The 18,029-nt window shown below is 41.4% G+C and overlaps 1 protein-coding gene across 16 annotated transcripts in view; it reads left to right on the top strand.

Annotated features, from left to right (window-relative positions):
• cacna1c (calcium channel, voltage-dependent, L type, alpha 1C subunit) overlaps positions 1-18,029 on the top strand; it is a 181,172-nt gene that overhangs the window by 126,034 nt on the left and 37,109 nt on the right. For all 16 annotated transcript variants that reach the window (XM_058417795.1, XM_058417797.1, XM_058417799.1 and 13 more), the window contains 8 exons: positions 3,088-3,179; positions 3,268-3,424; positions 7,103-7,230; positions 7,763-7,859; positions 8,899-9,001; positions 10,703-10,804; positions 12,539-12,666; positions 16,175-16,315. In XM_058417795.1, coding sequence (XP_058273778.1) covers positions 3,088-3,179; positions 3,268-3,424; positions 7,103-7,230; positions 7,763-7,859; positions 8,899-9,001; positions 10,703-10,804; positions 12,539-12,666; positions 16,175-16,315 — 948 coding nt within the window. The remainder of the gene's footprint in view (positions 1-3,087; positions 3,180-3,267; positions 3,425-7,102; positions 7,231-7,762; positions 7,860-8,898; positions 9,002-10,702; positions 10,805-12,538; positions 12,667-16,174; positions 16,316-18,029) is intronic.

Here is an 18,029-nt window from a genome sequence, read left to right on the forward strand (position 1 = left end):
TGGTAGGCCACGTAAACTGACGGAGCGGGGTCAGCGGATGCTGAGGCGCATAGTGCGAAGAGGTCGCCAACTTTCTGCAGAGTCAATCGCTACAGACCTCCAAACTTCATGTGGCCTTCAGATTAGCTCAAGAACAGTGCGCAGAGAGCTTCATGGAATGGGTTTCCATGGCTGAGCAGCTGCATCCAAGCCATACATCACCAAGTGCAATGCAAAGCGTCGGATGCAGTGGTGTAAAGCACGCCGCCACTGGACTCTAGAGCAGTGGAGACGCGTTCTCTGGAGTGACGAATCACGCTTCTCCATCTGGCAACCTGATGGACGAGTCTGGGTTTGGCGGTTGCCTGGAGAACTGTACTTGTCTGACTGCATTGTGCCAAGTGTAAAGTTTGGTGGAGGGGGGATTATGGTGTGAGGTTGTTTTTCAGGAGCTGGGCTTGGCCCCTTAGTTCCAGTGAAAGGAACTCTGAATGCTTCAGCATACCAAGACATTTTGGACAATTCCATGCTCCCAACTTTGTGGGAACAGTTTGGAGCTGGCCCCTTCCTCTTCCAACATGACTGTGCACCAGTGCACAAAGCAAGATCCATAAAGACATGGATGACAGAGTCTGGTGTGGATGAACTTGACTGGCCTGCACAGAGTCCTGACCTCAACCCGATATAACACCTTTGGGATGAATTAGAGCGGAGACTGAGAGCCAGGACTTCTTGTCCAACATCAGTGTGTGACGGCATCAGTTGAAGCTGTTATAGCTGCAAAGGGTGGACCGACGTCATATTGAACCCTATGGATTAGGAATGGGATGTCACTTAAGTTCATATGCGAGCCAAGGCAGGTGAGCGAATACTTTTGGCAATATAGTGTATATATATAGCAGCCTGACAACACATATTGTGCCAAACTGCAGTAGCTGCAGTTGAGGTAGTACAAATAGAAATAAACATAAATATAAATACAGCTTTCTAGTGGAGGGAGCCCTAGCATTCACCGGAGATGGTTGATATAAGAAACCACTGAGGTACTGTTTTTTTGTGTGCACCAACACATGGTAGCCCCTGAGGTATGGGAGAAAGTATTTTAATGCTAGAAACACGGCCCATATCTCCAGACAATCCAAGACCGCTCCCCAGCTCGAAAGCGAGGTGTCCATCGAAAGAGTACGGTGATAATGACATGCCCCAAGAGTGGGATCTAAGGTCAGAAACCGGGGTCTTTTCCACATAAGAAGGGTATGAAGCCTGCGGCGCATAACCCTTATGGTACCAAGGGGATGCCTGTGGGGATGAAAACCCACACCACTGAGCCAGAACTGTAACAGCCTCATGTGAACCGGACCCAAAGGAATAATGTTGGCTGCCACCGCCATGAGGCTGAGCACTCTCTGCGCCACGGTGACAGAGAGGCATCGGTCTAGCCAAATAGCATTCACTGCAAACAGTATAGAAGCCACCTGAACAGGAGATAGACATGCCTGCATCGCAGTGGGAACACCCAAACTATCCCTTAGAAGGTGGTTTTCTGAGAAAGAGAAAGTACAAACCTCTCTGGGTTCAACCTGAGGCCTAGAGACCTCATATGGGCAAGCACAGCATCCCGCTGCCATGGCCTTCGACTGTCAGCCAGTCGTCCAGGTAATTCAGGACACGAGCTCCTCACATGCCACTGACTATGGTGGCAGATCGATGGAGAAATTCCCCTCCTCGCCCACATCGAGCTCCTCAGAGCCCGACACGGACAATGAAATATCCACTTCCAGGTCGGGAGAAATCGCAGCGTGAGCTTCCAAAAACCGAAGCGGGGATATCGGAGTCAGGGGAGAGGACAAGAGAAAGGGAAGGACCCGTCTCTTGTTCTGCTTCCGCTAACTCAAACTACAAATCCCATGATCTAAGCCGAAGCCTGGCCAGAAAATATCGGCAAGCCGAGCTTATGGAGAGGAAGCCTCCTACAATGCATGCAGTCAGCTCCCTCGAGAGCCAACCAGGCATGCTCTTCTCTCAAACAAACCACACAAAGAGCGTGTGTGTCATCTTCCATAATAAAACGGGCAATTGATAGACATACAAAGGAACGGTTCCTGAAGACAAAGAAAGGTGGAGTGATGTGACACAGATGCCCTCATATGGACTTGCTGGCGTGTATTCCTCCTTCATGTCTTGTCAATGTCAATGATACTGTCCCCCTGCATCCACTGATATATCCTCTTCACCTTCTGGCTTCACATGATGTTGTGTTTTCTCTGCCTTCTGGCATTGTTTAGATCACCTTCCCTTTGCTTTATGGCTCCACTGACCTTGTCTCCACTTCATTTTCTCCTTGCTTTGCTGATGTTGTCTTCTCTCTGCTTCCTGGCTTCATTGCACCATCCATCTTGACTCCTCTCCCCTTATTTGCCTGAACCACGTTGGATCCTGTCTATGGCTTTGGTGATATCAGCTCCTATCCACCTCCAAATTCCAGCTCTTCTCCAACTTAAAACAGATTTTTACTTTGCCTCCTGGCTCTAGAGGACAAAAGGGCCAGGATCATATAAATTGATGGTTAGGGAGCCTAACCTTGATGGAGGGGGGCTCTGTCAATGATCCCCACACACAATGCTCTTATTATGATATTCTTCATTTACATTTCCTGGCTCGATTTCCACTCCCTTGTGTTGTCATCATAAATGTTTTCACGTGGTACCTATTTATTTTTTTGATTAGTCTGTGAATTTACATACTCTTGTTTCTCACTCTTTTGTCCATGTTATGTTAGTGTGCCACCAAGCCCTGTTTTTTTAGGTATAAAATGACTTCCTGCTTTTGACAGTGAACATGTTTCTCTTTTTTGATGTGGATTGTCCTTTTTTTAATGATGTCATATTTCTGCTTGTGCCCTGATGATAATTTCTTTTTTGTGAAAATGAAAGCTTTGTTGATTATGCTTACTTGTAGAACAGATGTTAATAAATGAACATTACAGAAAACTTTGATAATTAAGGATGCAGCAATGGAAGACAAATTGACAGGTTTTACAATGTATTATTATTATTATTATGAGCAGTATTAGTATTATTAGTATTAGAATTATTATTATCTCCACAGATGTTTGGTAAGATACCCCTGAGAGACAGCACCCAGATCAACCGAAACAACAATTTTCAGACGTTCCCACAAGCTGTGCTGTTGCTTTTCAGGTGAGTAATGTCTTCTAATTTATCTTTTATTTATCAGAAGATTAAGCATTGTGTAACTATGTATATATTATTGTATGTCCTTGCTTAGATGTGCAACAGGTGAAGCCTGGCAGGAGATAATGCTGGACTGCTCCTATGATCGCCTATGTGAAAAGGGTTCTGAAGAGGCCCATTCCAGTGGGGAGTGTGGCAGTCATTTTGCTATCATTTATTTTGTCAGTTTCTACATGCTCTGTGCCTTTCTGGTGAGTGCCTCCTGCTCATAATTGTCCAGTATAGCTGGTTGAAATCCTTCAGTCATAGGGCTCAGTGACTACATGCAATGAAACATGCCCTTTTGTAAGGTTTCAAACAATGATGTTAAAGCTGCTAGAGCAGTCATGTGTTCTACACAGACAAGACTTAAATAAATGAAAAATATGACCCAGTACATGGAAGGTCATGTAAATGATGCATTTAAAAACACATTTAAGAATCATTCAATGAAACAAATACCACTACTAATTACTGAAATACTAGAATTTTATGAGGTATGTTAGGTAGTAGATCTCCATTACAAATGTAAACCTTAAGTACTGGTAATTAATATTGCTGTTATTAATAAGTAACTAATATATGAGACATATTGTATATAGTGCTTGCTTAATATTAAAACTCCTCAATTAATTAATTAACATTAATATTGGATTTAGTGTGAATAACCAATAGTTACCTTCTAGCATATAACAGAAAATTATAATGGATATAATAATTCTACACACCCCTGTTAGACGAACCTAGCTTTGGGCCTATCTAGGTACCTATCTTTCCAATCGTTTCAATCTTTCTGTATGGTGCCAGGCAGTTGAGGCCCTCCTGCAGACTTCATCTCCCCTGTTGGGACCTCCCATTGGTACAGAAGGGGCTTTTAGAAGCCACTTTTGAGCCTATGGAGCCAGTCTCTGACAGGTTTCTGACCATAAAAATGGCTTTTCTCTTAGCTTTAATATCTTTAAAAAGAGTAGGGGACTTACCTTGTCAGCCATTTCCTTCTGTCTGGAGTTTGCTCCTGGCATGGCCAAGGCTATTTTGCATCCCAGGGTGGAATACGTTCCCAAGGTGCCCAACATTTCCAGTTGTCTGGTCATCTTGCAGGCATTCTGTCCTCCACCCCATGAGTCAGCAGAGCTGGAGATGTTGCTCTTGATGTTCCTGGTCCAGACTCTCAAGGCTAAGGTCCATTATTTGAGCTTATGGCATAAGATCTATTCTCTTCTCTTTTGTTTTGGCAGCTGCAACAAAGGCAAGTCCAAGCAGGTCCTGGTGCATTTGGTATGGGAAGCTATAACCCAGGCCTATGAGGTGCATGGTACACTATATTGCCAAAGGTATTCGCTCACCCATCCAAATAATCAGAATCAGGTTTTCCAATCACTTCCATGGCCACAGGTGTATAAAATCAAGCACCTAGGCATGCAGACTGTTTTTACAAACATTTGTGAAAGAATGGGTCGCTCTCAGGAGCTCAGTGAATTCCAGCGTGGAACTGTGATAGGATGCCACCTGTGCAACAAATCCAGTCATGAAATTTCCTCGCTCCTAAATATTCCACAGTCAACAGCCAGCTGTGGAAGTGGAAGAACGTGGGAGTGTTTGGGAACGACAGCAACTCAGCCACGAAGTGGTAGGCCACGTAAACTGACGGAGCGGGGTCAGCGGATGCTGAGGCGCATAGTGCGAAGAGGTCGCCAACTTTCTGCAGAGTCAATCGCTACAGACCTCCAAACTTCATGTGGCCTTCAGATTAGCTCAAGAACAGTGCGCCGAGAGCTTCATGGAATGGGTTTCCATGGCCGAGCAGCTGCATCCAAGCCATACATCACCAAGTGCAATGCAAAGCGTCGGATGCAGTGGTGTAAAGCACGCCGCCATTGGACTCTAGAGCAGTGGAGACGCGTTCTCTGGAGTGACGAATCGCGCTTCTCCATCTGGCAATCTGATGGACGAGTCTGGGTTTGGCGGTTGCCAGGAGAACGGTACTTGTCTGACTGCATTGTGCCAAGTGTAAAGTTTGGTGGAGGGGGGGATTATGGTGTGGGGTTGTTTTTCAGGAGCTGGGCTTGGCCCCTTAGTTCCAGTGAAAGGAACTCTGAATGCTTCAGCATACCAAGACATTTTGGACAATTCCATGCTCCCAACTTTGTGGGAACAGTTTGGAGCTGGCCCCTTCCTCTTCCAACATGACTGTGCACCAGTGCACAAAGCAAGATCCATAAAGACATGGATGACAGAGTCTGGTGTGGATGAACTTGACTGGCCTGCACAGAGTCCTGACCTCAACCCGATAGAACACCTTTGGGATGAATTAGAGCGGAGACTGAGAGCCAGACCTTCTCGTCCAACATCAGTGTGTGACCTCACAAATGCGCTTCTGGAAGAATGGTCAAAAATTCCCATAAACACACTCCTAAACCTTGTGGACAGCCTTCCCAGAAGAGTTGAAGCTGTTATAGCTGCAAAGGGTGGACCGACGTCATATTGAACCCTATGGATTAGGAATGGGATGTCACTTAAGTTCATATGTGAGTCAAGGCAGGTGAGCGAATACTTTTGGCAATATAGTGTATGTCTCTGCCACACCAGAGTTCATGCTACTATAAGTATTGCTTCATCCAGTGCCCTGGCTAGAGGTGTTTATCTCTGTGATCTGTGCTGCGGCAGGCTGGTCTTCTCAACACATTTTAATCAGGCTTTATAGCTTGGATTTAAACCCCACACAAGGTCCCACATCCTACAGGGCCAGTTGTTCCCTGTGCTGTGCTGTGTCCCTGTGGAACAGACATCTCCCAGCGTGTGGCGGTATGGTTGGTATTGACGTGCTCATAGCATCAAGTCATTAATGACTCATACTTACAGGCCATTTAAGCAGACAGTGTAACTAGCTGTGGTGTCAGAGCCCTGGTGCAGCTGTAGCAGTTGCATTCTAACTGCTAAAACTCAGGCAAGGTCTCCCTCTGGTGCAGTCCTTACACATGTGTAACCTGGTGTAGTTTTGTTTGCCAGTAATAAAATTACAAACCAACTATGTTGCATAACAGGTGTTTAAATCAACATTATCAACATTCCTACCAATTTAACTAATAGGAAAATATGATCAAATTGTTCAGTGATTTATTTCCCCACCAAATCAATCACCACAATCAAATCAAAGATCACAAGGCTCAAGGAACTGATGACAAGACTCAGAAAAAGTGGTCAGACAGAATCTGATGTGGATGATACTGATCATTAAAATGATAATCAGTGTTATTACTTATTTGGTAATTAGGTAATTAGTAAGTGGGGGTGATTTAGTGGTGTTAGTCTTGTTCTTCTCAGTTTCCTGACATAAATTCCCATAAATTCTACTCTTTGTGTGTGGACTTTCCTTGTTCTCCTTGTGTTTTTGTTTCTTCTGGGTACTCCAAAGTGTCTCCCACGGTCCCAAAAACATGCATTTTTTGCATCTCTACATTGTCAGTGTTTTGTCATCTCTAATTTGTGCGTGTGTATAAATAAATGTGCTCTGTGATGTCCCTTGCTTTGTGCTGCGAGTCCCTGGAAATAAGGTCCAGGTTTCCTGCTATCCTTTGTAGGATAAGTGGTACAGCTGGATGTGGATGGATGGATGGACGGATGGATGGATGGATGGATGTTAGAATGTATATCTAGAGGTGTGCATGGTGTCTTTCCTAGGAAATGGAATTAAACTTTTAAATGTGATTTCCTCTGTGTTCAGTTTCAGGGTTGTCAGACTTTTTTACATGTTAGAACTCTACTCCTGGTTGAGAAATGAGAAAGACACAAGAACCACTTGTAATTTACAGAAATTTGTTAAAATTTGTGAATGGTTTTCACAGACCATCACACAAGGAGCTACACTCTCTCTGCTTTCATGTCCACAGATTATCAACCTGTTTGTGGCTGTTATAATGGACAACTTTGACTACCTAACACGGGATTGGTCCATTCTTGGACCACATCATCTTGATGAGTTCAAGAGGATATGGGCAGAGTATGACCCTGAGGCAAAGTTAGTCACTGTTCTTTTGTTTATTCTGAAATGTACGGTAAAACCTTTAGCTGTATCTGGGTGTTGCTTATGATAAATACTCCAAAAGATGTAACTCACAGAAGCACTGTTGATTGATCATTCATTGATTGATTTAAAGTGCCTTAAATATGTCAGATACAAAACAAAACTTACCTTGGCAGCAATCCTCCAGTAAGGAGATCCAAAAAAAGATGTTTATGTAAAAATTTGTAATACAAATTAAAATTTTCACATTTTTTATGATATTTATCATGTTCTACATTGAGCTATTTAGCTACATAGATCTAGTGAGCTGAAATTTTAAGGGTTAGAGTCTTGCAACAGAATCTCATAAAAGCTTGATGAAGATGCACATATTATATAATCAGTGATGTGTGTGCATATAACATATTTTAATATCAAATAAAAAATGTGTTTAGAGATGAAATTTATAATTGGGAAATTTGAGGTTTTATATGGTCTTTATCTTGGAAGACAGTAATAAATCCAAGTTTATTCTGTTTTAATGCAGGGGAAGGATTAAGCATCTGGATGTAGTGACATTGCTTAGAAGGATTCAGCCACCGCTGGGGTTTGGCAAACTCTGTCCCCATAGAGTGGCCTGCAAGGTATATAAATTCTTTGAAAAAAACATTTACACATCTGGTGGATAAAATCTATCATGTCTATTGAAATGACAGGATTTTGTGACATAGAAAGACAACAATATACTGTATTGAGTATACTGTACAATATGCAGTATAGAGATTCCATCTCTAATGTGATATAGCAACCAAAAGAAAAAACTTACAATAGCCTGCTTGCATAAGTGCTCAAAACCCATCAAATGACACCATTTGGTTGTAATACAAAACTCAGTATTTTTACACAAAGTAACAGAACTTGATTTGCAAAAATGATCCAGACCAGAGCTAATAAATTGTGAGGGGGTCTCGTGTGCATACTCTTCAAATAATTCCATAGGTTTTCGATAGGATTCCGATCTGCACTCTGACTGCACCATTCTAAAACACTGATCTTCAAAAGCCATTCCTTTGTTGATCTGGAATTGTGCTTGCGAATTCATCATGCTGGAAGGTGATTTTTTTTTCTTCATTTTCTAAAATAGGCCTGCAGATTTTGTGGAAAAAAACATATTTGCTATATGCATGATTCCCTTTATCTTGATTAGAGCCCCCATACCAGGTGAGGTATGGTGTTCTTTGGGTGATTTGGGTGGAAAATTATGACCAAGTATGAGGCTGTACATGTTTTTTCAGAACATAATCTCAGCAGTCAGTTGAAAAAGAAAACAATGTCATAAAAACTCTTTAGCTAGATTTACTACATTTAAAAGTGATGTATGATACTGGCAATTAAAATTACTTTAAATGTGACTGTTTAATTTTGAGCAGTCACATCGCCCATGAGGGTGGAGACACATATACAACCAGGGTACTGTAATTTTTTTTTCCTTAAACCTCATTGGTTTTTCATTTTAATTTTGTTGGTTGCTGCATCACATTAAAGGTAAGAAAAGATTTGACAATTTATCTCCACATTTTTTACATCAATAAAGCCTGCAAATTCAATTTTATATCCAATACACACATGCAAACATTATTTTTAAAAACAAATAACAATATATGTATGATTGATTTTTTTCAGCGCCTGGTATCCATGAACATGCCACTGAATAGTGATGGCACAGTAATGTTTAATGCTACTCTGTTTGCCCTGGTGCGCACAGCCCTTCGCATTAAAACTGAAGGTATAATATATTGTGCTAATATAATATAGCTCTTAGAATCTTGGTTAAGCTATATATATACAGTGAGGGTAAAAATGATTTGATCCCCTGCTGATTTTGTACGTTTGCCCACTGACAAAGAAATGTTCAGTCTGTAATTTTAATGGTCGGTGTATTTGAACAGTGAGAGGCAGAATAACAAAAAACGCATTTCAGAAAAACACTACATTGATTTGCATTTTATTGAGTGAAATAAGTATTTGATCCCCTATCAATCAGAAAGATTTCTGGCTCCCAGGTGTCTTTTATACAGGTAAGGAGCTGAGATTACAGTAGGAGCACTCTCGGGGAGTGCTCTTAATCTCAGCTCCTTAACTGTATGAAAGACACCTGTCCACAGAAGGAAGCAATCAATCAGATTCCAAACTCTCCATCATGGTCAAGACCAAAGAGCTGTCCATGAATGTCAGGGACAAGATTGTAGACCTACACAAGGCTGGAATGAGCTACAAGACCATCGCCAAGCAGCTTGGTGAGAAGGTGACAACAGTTGGTGCGATTATTCCCAAATGGAAGAAACACAAAAGGACTGTCAATCTTCCTCGGTCTGGGGCTCCATGCAAGATCTCACCTCATGGAGTTTCAATGATCATGAGAACGGCGAGGAATCAGCCCAGAATTACACTGGAGGATTTTGTCAGTGATCTCAAGGCAGCTGGGACCACAGTCACCAAGAAAACAATTGGTAACACACTACGCCGTGAAAGACTGAAATCCAGTAGCGCCCGCAAGGTCCCCCTGCTAAAGAAAGCACATGTACAGGACCATCTGAAGTTTGCCAGTGAACATCTGAATGATTCAGAGGAGAACTGGGTGAAAGTGTTGTGGTCAAATAAGACCAAAATCCAGCTCTTTGGCATCAACTCAACTCGCCGTGTTTGGAGGAGGAGGAGGAGGAGGAATGCTGCCTATAACCCCAAGTACACCATCCCCAGGTGACAGGACAACTGCACCACATCAAAGGGACGATGGACGGAGCCATGTACCGTTAAATCTTGGATGAGAACCTCCTTCCCTCAGCCAGGGCATTGAAAATGGATCGTGAATGGATATTCCAGCCTGACAATGACCCAAAACACACGGCCAAGGCAACAGAGGAGTGGTTCAAAAAGAAGCACATTAAGGTCCTGTAGTGGCCTAGCCAGTCTCCAGACATTAATCCCATAGAAAATCTATGGAGGGAGCTGAAGGGTCAGCCACAAAACCTTAATGACTTGGAGAGGATCTGCAAAGAGGATTGGGCCCAAATTCCTTGAGATGTGAGATGTGTGCAAACCTGGTGGCCAACTACAAGAAATGTCTGACGTCTGTGATTGCCAACAAGGGTTTGGCACCAAGTACTAAGTCATGTTTTGCAAAGGGGTCAAATACTTATTTCACTCAATAAAATGCAAATCAATGTAGAACTTTTCTGAAATGTGTTTTTCTGGATTTTTTTGTTGTTATTCTGTCTCTCACTGTTCAGATACACCTACCATTAAAATTACAGACTGATCATTTCTTTGTCAGTGGGCAAACGTACAAAATCAGCAGGGGATCAAATCATTTTTTCCCTCACTGTTTATATATATATATATATATATATATATATATATATATATATATATATATATATATATATATATATAACATTGAACATTAACATTTTATGCATGGTATTAGGTAATCTGGAGCAGGCAAATGAAGAACTGAGGGCGATAGTAAAAAAAATCTGGAAAAGGACTAGTATGAAGTTGCTGGACCAGGTGGTGCCACCAGCAGGAGGTCAGTAATGAGCTTGGCCGTTGACTCTTTCTTAATTAAATTTATTCTAAAAATAAATGTTAAAAAAAAATTAGGTAAACTGTTAAAGGAAATATTAGAAAATATATAATCATATAGTGAATATAACTTCTCTTCAAGAGAAGAGCTGTGGTACTATATGAGGAAGTCAGGAGTAGCAGAGAAGTATGTCAGAGTGGTGCAGGACATGTATGAGAGGAGCAGGACAGTGGTGAGGTGTGCTGTAGGTCAGACAGAGGAGTTCAGAGTGGAGGTGGGACTGCATCAGGGATTGGCTCTGAGCCCCTTCCTGTTTGCTATAGTGATGGACAGTTGTCAGAGGAGGTCAGACAGGAGTCTCCTTGGACAATGATGTTTGCAGATGACATTGTGATCTGTAATGAGAGCAGGGAGCAGGTGGAGGAAAACCTGGAGAGGTCGAGGTTTGCGCTGGAGAGAAGAGGAATGAAAGTCAGTGGTAGTAAGACTGAGTACATGTGTGTGAATGACAGTGGAACAGTAAGATTACAGGGTGAAGAGGTGAAGTACAGGTTAATGGAGAGTGTGGGAAAGAGGTAAAGAAGCGAGTGCAGGCAGGTTGGAATTGGTGGAGAAAGGTGTCAGGAGTTCTGTGTGATAGAAAAATTTCAGGGAGAATCAAGGGGAAGGTGTACAGGACAGTGGTGAGACCAGCCATGCTGTATGGTTTAGAGACAGTGTCACTGAGACAGAAACAGGAGTCAGAGCTGGAGGTAGCAGAGCTGAAGATGTTGAGGTTCTCTTTGGGAGTGACACGGTTGGACAGGATTAGGAATGAGTACATCAGAGGGACAGCTCAAGTTGGACATTTGGGGGACAAAGTTAGGGAGGACAGATTAAGATGGTTTGGACATGTCCAGAGGAGGGAGAGTGAGTATATTGGTAGGAGAATGTTGGACATGGAGCTGCCGGGCAGGAAGCAAAGAGGAAGGCCAAAGAGGAGGTATATGGATGTAATAAATGAGGATATGAAGCTAATGGATGCAAGTGTTGAGGATACATAAGATAGAGATAGGTGGAGAGAGACGATTTGCTGTGCCGACCCCTAAAGGGAAAAACCAAAAGAAGAAGAAGACGATTTGTACAACAATTAATTCATAACTTGCTGAATAAACGCTGATTGGCAAACCACAGTGAAAGCCTGTCTGAGCCTCTCAGTTTTAGCCATCAGTTTACTAAGCACTTACCTGATTTCAGCAGGCTAAACAGACAGTTACTAGGAGGCGTGGAGTCCTTGATAATTCAGAACAGGAAGAGCAGACCCATAGCTGCACCAGACACTGCAGTCCTGGGTTGAACAGTTTCCATGTACAAGAGACATGTACAGGTCTGCCAGCACATCATTTTAAACCACTGCTCATACTTTAAAGGCAGCATAGAAGGTTAAGAATGCTAGCTGATTTCTGCCATATACCCCATTCAGCTGGAAAAAGTATCGTTTCATACTTACCCCATAGAAAATGATATTGAATGGCATTGTTGAGTTTTAAGCACCTAACTCTGAAGGGGAAAAAACCCTTCAGGAGTCCTTCTAACAACATTTTCTACATATTTACTGTATAAAATTGCTGTTCAAAGTGATTTTCCCCCAATTATGTCACTTTCTGTGCTACTTCTTGGTCTTTCAACCCCAAAAATGAGAATGTAATCATGCTTATCGATATTTATATCCATACCCATGCTGTTCTCTGTTTCCAGATGATGAGGTAACAGTTGGGAAGTTTTATGCTACATTCCTCATCCAGGAATACTTCAGGAAGTTCAAAAAGCGGAAAGAGCAGGGATTAGTGGCTAAAGTGCCTCCAAAAACAGCTCTCTCTCTGCAGGTGGGCATAATACTGACATTACGTATGCTTATATATCATATGTGACTGTGTTGGTGGTGTAATAATGGACACTGCGAGCCAGATGGGTGGTCACTCAAGGCTGCTTCTTTTTATTGTCTGTGACAAACAGGACCACTGGTTGGTTAAAATGACAGCTCACGATGACACAACAGCCAGCAGCGAGGCTTCACAAGACTGCTGCTCTAATTACATTTTTCTCTAAATTACCGTGAATATATAATGGGCATAAATCTAAATAAAACATACAAGAGAAAATGAAATAAAACTGTACATTTCTTTAAATCACATCAATGCAGTGAAACAACAACCTTAAGTGACCTATTTTATATATTTTAAGAAAGAAGAGAGATAGAATGCACCTCTTAAATGACAACACATAACTCGCCTTAGGCTAGCACTAGTGGCTAATACTAGCGGCTAATGCGACTAATGGTTTCCACACATAAAACAGGAAGACAACAGAATAAAACACATACCTGTGACAAACAGGACCATTGGTTGGTTAAAATGACAGCTCACGATGACACAATAGTCTTAAATAAAATAAAAACAGGTTTAAAGTTTACAAACTCAAAACAATAAACAGTAAATAAGATAGAGTGCCCATCAAAGCAACTTACCAGCAGCAAGGCTTCACAAGACTGCTGCTGATTACATAGTACCATCCCCTAATGCAATAAGCATCAACAACCAATAGCCAGCTTTCCCAATTTATGTAAGGATTTAACTATTTATTATTTTAACCTCGTTACATATATATATTTATTAGAGGAAAATACTCTGCTCCGTCCAGTACAATTACCAAGATATAGTAGTCCAACACCATGTCAATAGAAGAGCATATAACATTCAAATCCTGTCAGCCAAAAACAGGAATATGAGGCACAGGCTTACCGAAAGTGAAAGGATTTTTTTTTCAAACTCAAGCCAGTGTTTACTGTCAAATCATATTCAAGTTGTTGACTGATAGGAGTGGAACTTGATGGTCTTCTGCTGTAGCCCATAATCCTCAAGGTTTAGGGTGTCATGCAGCAGTTATAGAGAGTGGATACTTTGGTTACCGTAAGCACTAACTAGTCCACCAAGTTCATGTACCACAAGAGTATCATGACCTCAGGGAGGTTTTAAGTAAGAAGAGTAAGAAGCAATTGACCTTACCTAACACTGTGCTCCCAAGAGCAAAGTTTATCTCCATCCCTGAGACACAACCAATGGAGGAATACATCTAGGAAGCCCTAGCAGCAGCTGGCTTCATTTGACTCTCCACATCCTCTGCAGTGGCTAGGTTCTTCTTTGTTGAGAAGAAGAATGGGGGTCTCAGGCCTTGAATCAATTATCGGGGCCACAATGCCATAACCATCAGGTATCACTACCCATTATCCCTCATACTGTCTGCCCTGGAACAGTTCATAGAGGCACACATTTTTAACAAGTTCATCTTACGGAGCACATATAACTTCATATGCATACGTGAGGGGATGAATGAAGGACAGCATTTCTAAAATTAAGAGGATTATGAATATTTGGTTATGTCGTATGGTCTGACTAACGATCCCATTGTATTTCAAGCTTTTGTAAATGAAAATTCCAAGTGTACATTGATGACAATGTAATCTACTCCAGCACCCTAGAACAGCACATAAGCCACATTTGTCTTGTCCTATCCTGACTATTGCACCATCAGCTCTTCAACAAAGCCAGAAAGTGCAAATTCCACAGGAATGTGATCTCCATCCTTGGATACATGATCAACAACCAACGGGTAAAAATGGACTTAGGCAAGGTCAGGGCGGTCACAGAATCGTCTGTTCTCTCCAGCATCATAGAACTTCAATGCTTCCTCGGTTTTGCCAACTTCTACCAGAGGTTTATCTGGAATTACAGCTCAGTAGTGGCCCCCCTCACTGCTCTGCTTTTTGGCTTTTTGGCTTCCATGACAGCACAAAGGCCTTCGAGGAGCTCAAGTCAAGTTTCACCATGTCACTTATCTTGTGGCACCCCGATCCCAGCCTACCCTTCATTGTGAAGATAGAAATTCCTGTTGTTGGATTAGGGCTATACTTTCTCAACACCATGGCAGCCCTAGCAAGCCATTCCCATGCTCCTTTTCTCCTGGAAGTTATTACCAACAGAGGCAAACTATTATGTGGGCAACCGAGAACTGTTTACAATCAAAGGGGCCCTCAAAGAGTGGAGTCATATTCTTTTTTCTGAATGCCATGAACTGGCGAGTAAAGATCCTGACTCTGAAATCACTTGCCCACCCTCAGGACTCTACATGCCTACAAACCTCTGAAAAAAAACATTCAGTGGGTTTATGCAGCAGTGGCAATGGACTTTATAACCACCCTACCCAGTTCCCATGGCCGCACAGTGGTAGTAGCAGTGAATAGGTTCTGCAAAACCTGCAAATTAATACCTCTCAAGGGCCTCCCAACAGCAATGGAAACAGCCAAATTTCTGTTTCATCACATATTACGGGCCTATGGCCTCCCAGAGGACATCATATCTGACTGAGTGGCATGTTTCACCTCAAGGGTTTGGAAAGCTTTTTGAAGGAGCCTGGGAATAATATCTGCCTGATCTCCAGTTACCACCCGCAGGGCCAGTTGAGCATCTTAATCAAGAAATCGCCCGTTACTTGCAGGCCCACTGTTATCAAGATCAACACAGATGGAGGGGCCTTTCATGGGCTGTGTGCGTGCAGAATTCCCTGAGTATTAGAACCATTGCACAAGCATTGGGCAAAGACAATATAACAATTTGAAATATCATAAGAACCCACTGAGAAACCACTGATGCATTAAGAACTAGTCATCCAGCAAGTTAGCCAACGTAAACAAAGTAGTTGATGACACTAACAACTTCCTTAGGAGTGGGATAAAAGTAACACAATCTACCTTTTAAAGAAGACTTTAAGAATGGAAATATAGAGGCCATAACAAAAGATGCAAACCACTTTAATACAGTAAAAATCAGAGGGTCTAATATAAATTTGCAGAACAACTACAGAGACTTCTACCAAAGTCATAGAAAGGCTAAAAGGTGCCATGTACTCAGTTATATTTGTCAACACTGGCAATTTGTCAGCTTTATTTAGCACTCCAAAATTCTTATGAGATAATTAAAAAAATGCCATTAACAACCACTGAAATGTTACTAGAAGTCTAAAGACAGTACTTTAAGTTTCATTTGACCAATTAGCACAGCCTAATGTACAATTCTTGAACATTGCACCTAATTGAAATTCTAATAATAAATTCCTACTTTCAATGAACATTTTTTCCAGTTAAGACCTACCATTTACCTAAGCAGATTAATACATCATTTCAGTCTGATGGGTGAAACAGTGGACTGCTTTAAATGTTACTATTTCTTTACTAATCATTAATCATCCTTAATATTTATGAAGTATTTACTAGTAGTATTAATGCATAGTCACCATACATGACTTGACTAAATGATTCTAAATTTGTTTGTGAGGTAGGCTGGTCTGCGTACGCTGCATGAAATGGGTCCAGAAATACGGAGGGCAATATCAGGAGACCTCACTGCAGAAGAGGAGCTGGAGAAGGCCATGAAGGAAACAGTGTGTACTGCATCTGAAGACGATCTCTTCAGGGTGAAGGTCTGAAAAAACTTTTGTAACTTTTTTTTCTGTTTGCTCAGCCCAGACTGAAAAGTTTCTGTTCTTGGCCATTCATCTATTGTTTTTAAAAAGAACTTGTATAATTTTTCTTTGGGCCCAGTTCTTAACCACATTATAGTTTGTGATAATGAAGTATAATATTTGCAGTTGTGGAAATATTATTTTTATATATGTCTTGTACTATATACGTTCATGAGAGAAAGAAATAACTTCCGGTGACAACAAAAGAATTCAGAAACCATGTGTGAGACAATAATTAGCAGCCAGATGTTTCTTATGAAATGGAAAAAATTAATCATCAAGAAAGCTGATGTCTATAAAAACTTTTGGCAGTTTGGTGTTCTGGATCAGACAGGTGTGTGTCTACATCATGCAATGAAAAAATGATATCACCCATTGTTGTTGCTTAGTCAATCTGGGCCGGGTTATAAGGCCGACTTCTAACAATCTTCTATCTGCTAACAATTCAAAATTCATCATTCTACTGTGAGAATGATCATTTGCAAATGGAGATTTGTAATGGAGTTGGCAGTTTTCCCAGAAGTGGGTGTCCCAGCAAATTCAGTCAAGTTTTATACCATTTAATATTCAGAAATATGATGGGACTTGGTATGTACTTTAAATGTTTATGTTCATAATAAAAGAGTCAAAACTGAACATACTGAACAGAATTACAAAAAGACTATGGTTTTCATGTAAGGGTGGCTTTTTTCCAAACAGTATATGGCAGCATGACTTTTATATGGCAGCAAATGTTTATTCAGTTCAATAAAACAGTAAACAAAAAAAGTGCTAGTATATTTCAGGAAGAGGTACGTTTACACATGTTGCCAGTTCTGGCATCTAGGAGAAGTTCATTTCACCACATAGGTGACAGAACAGAGAAGAGCCTAGATGCATACCTTCCTTATATCTTAAGAGATGGTGGGACCAGTGAAGCAGTTTTAGAAGATATGAGGTTGCATGGTACAGTACAGGGAATGTAAAGATCTTTGAGGTAAGAGACTGCTGATCTATATTTGGCTTTGTAGACATGTATCAGTGTTTTAAATCTGATGTGTGCAGCTACTGGAAGCCAGCGGAAGGATCATAGCAGTGAGGTAGTGTGGGAGAACATAGGAAGGTTGAAAAAAAGTCATGCATCTGCATTTTGGATCATTTGCAGTGGTTAAATTGTGCTCACATGCATTTGTCATGTTTCAAAATGACAAGAGACTTACAAAGCACCTTAGTGACCTGTGCAGATAAAAATGGACAAATTTTTCTAATATTGTAAAGGAGATACTAAAATGAGCATGTCAGATTAGTAATGGGTAAGTAAAAGTGCAGTTGATTGTCCATAGTTACCCTAAAGCTCCATGGGAGAGCTCAGCAAGTTGACTGGAAAGAAAGCAAGATACTGCTGTGGCGATGAATTACCTGGTATGAACAGCAGTTTGGTTTTGCCGGGATTGAGTTTTAGCGGATCATCCATCTGAGCCATCATCCACGATGATATAGCAGTGGTTTGAGAACTGATGTGAGGATAATGCCTCAAGAGAATGATTATAGAGGGAGAAAAAAAGAGAAGTATGTACAGTGGAACCTCACTTAACAAGCATAATTCGTTCCCGAATCTTACTTGTAATGCGAAACACTCGTTACGTGAAACAATTTTTCCCATAGAAATCAATGTAAAATACTATAATGTGTT

Source organism: Hemibagrus wyckioides, linkage group LG19 (assembly GCF_019097595.1).
Source record: "Hemibagrus wyckioides isolate EC202008001 linkage group LG19, SWU_Hwy_1.0, whole genome shotgun sequence".
NCBI lineage: Eukaryota > Metazoa > Chordata > Actinopteri > Siluriformes > Bagridae > Hemibagrus > Hemibagrus wyckioides.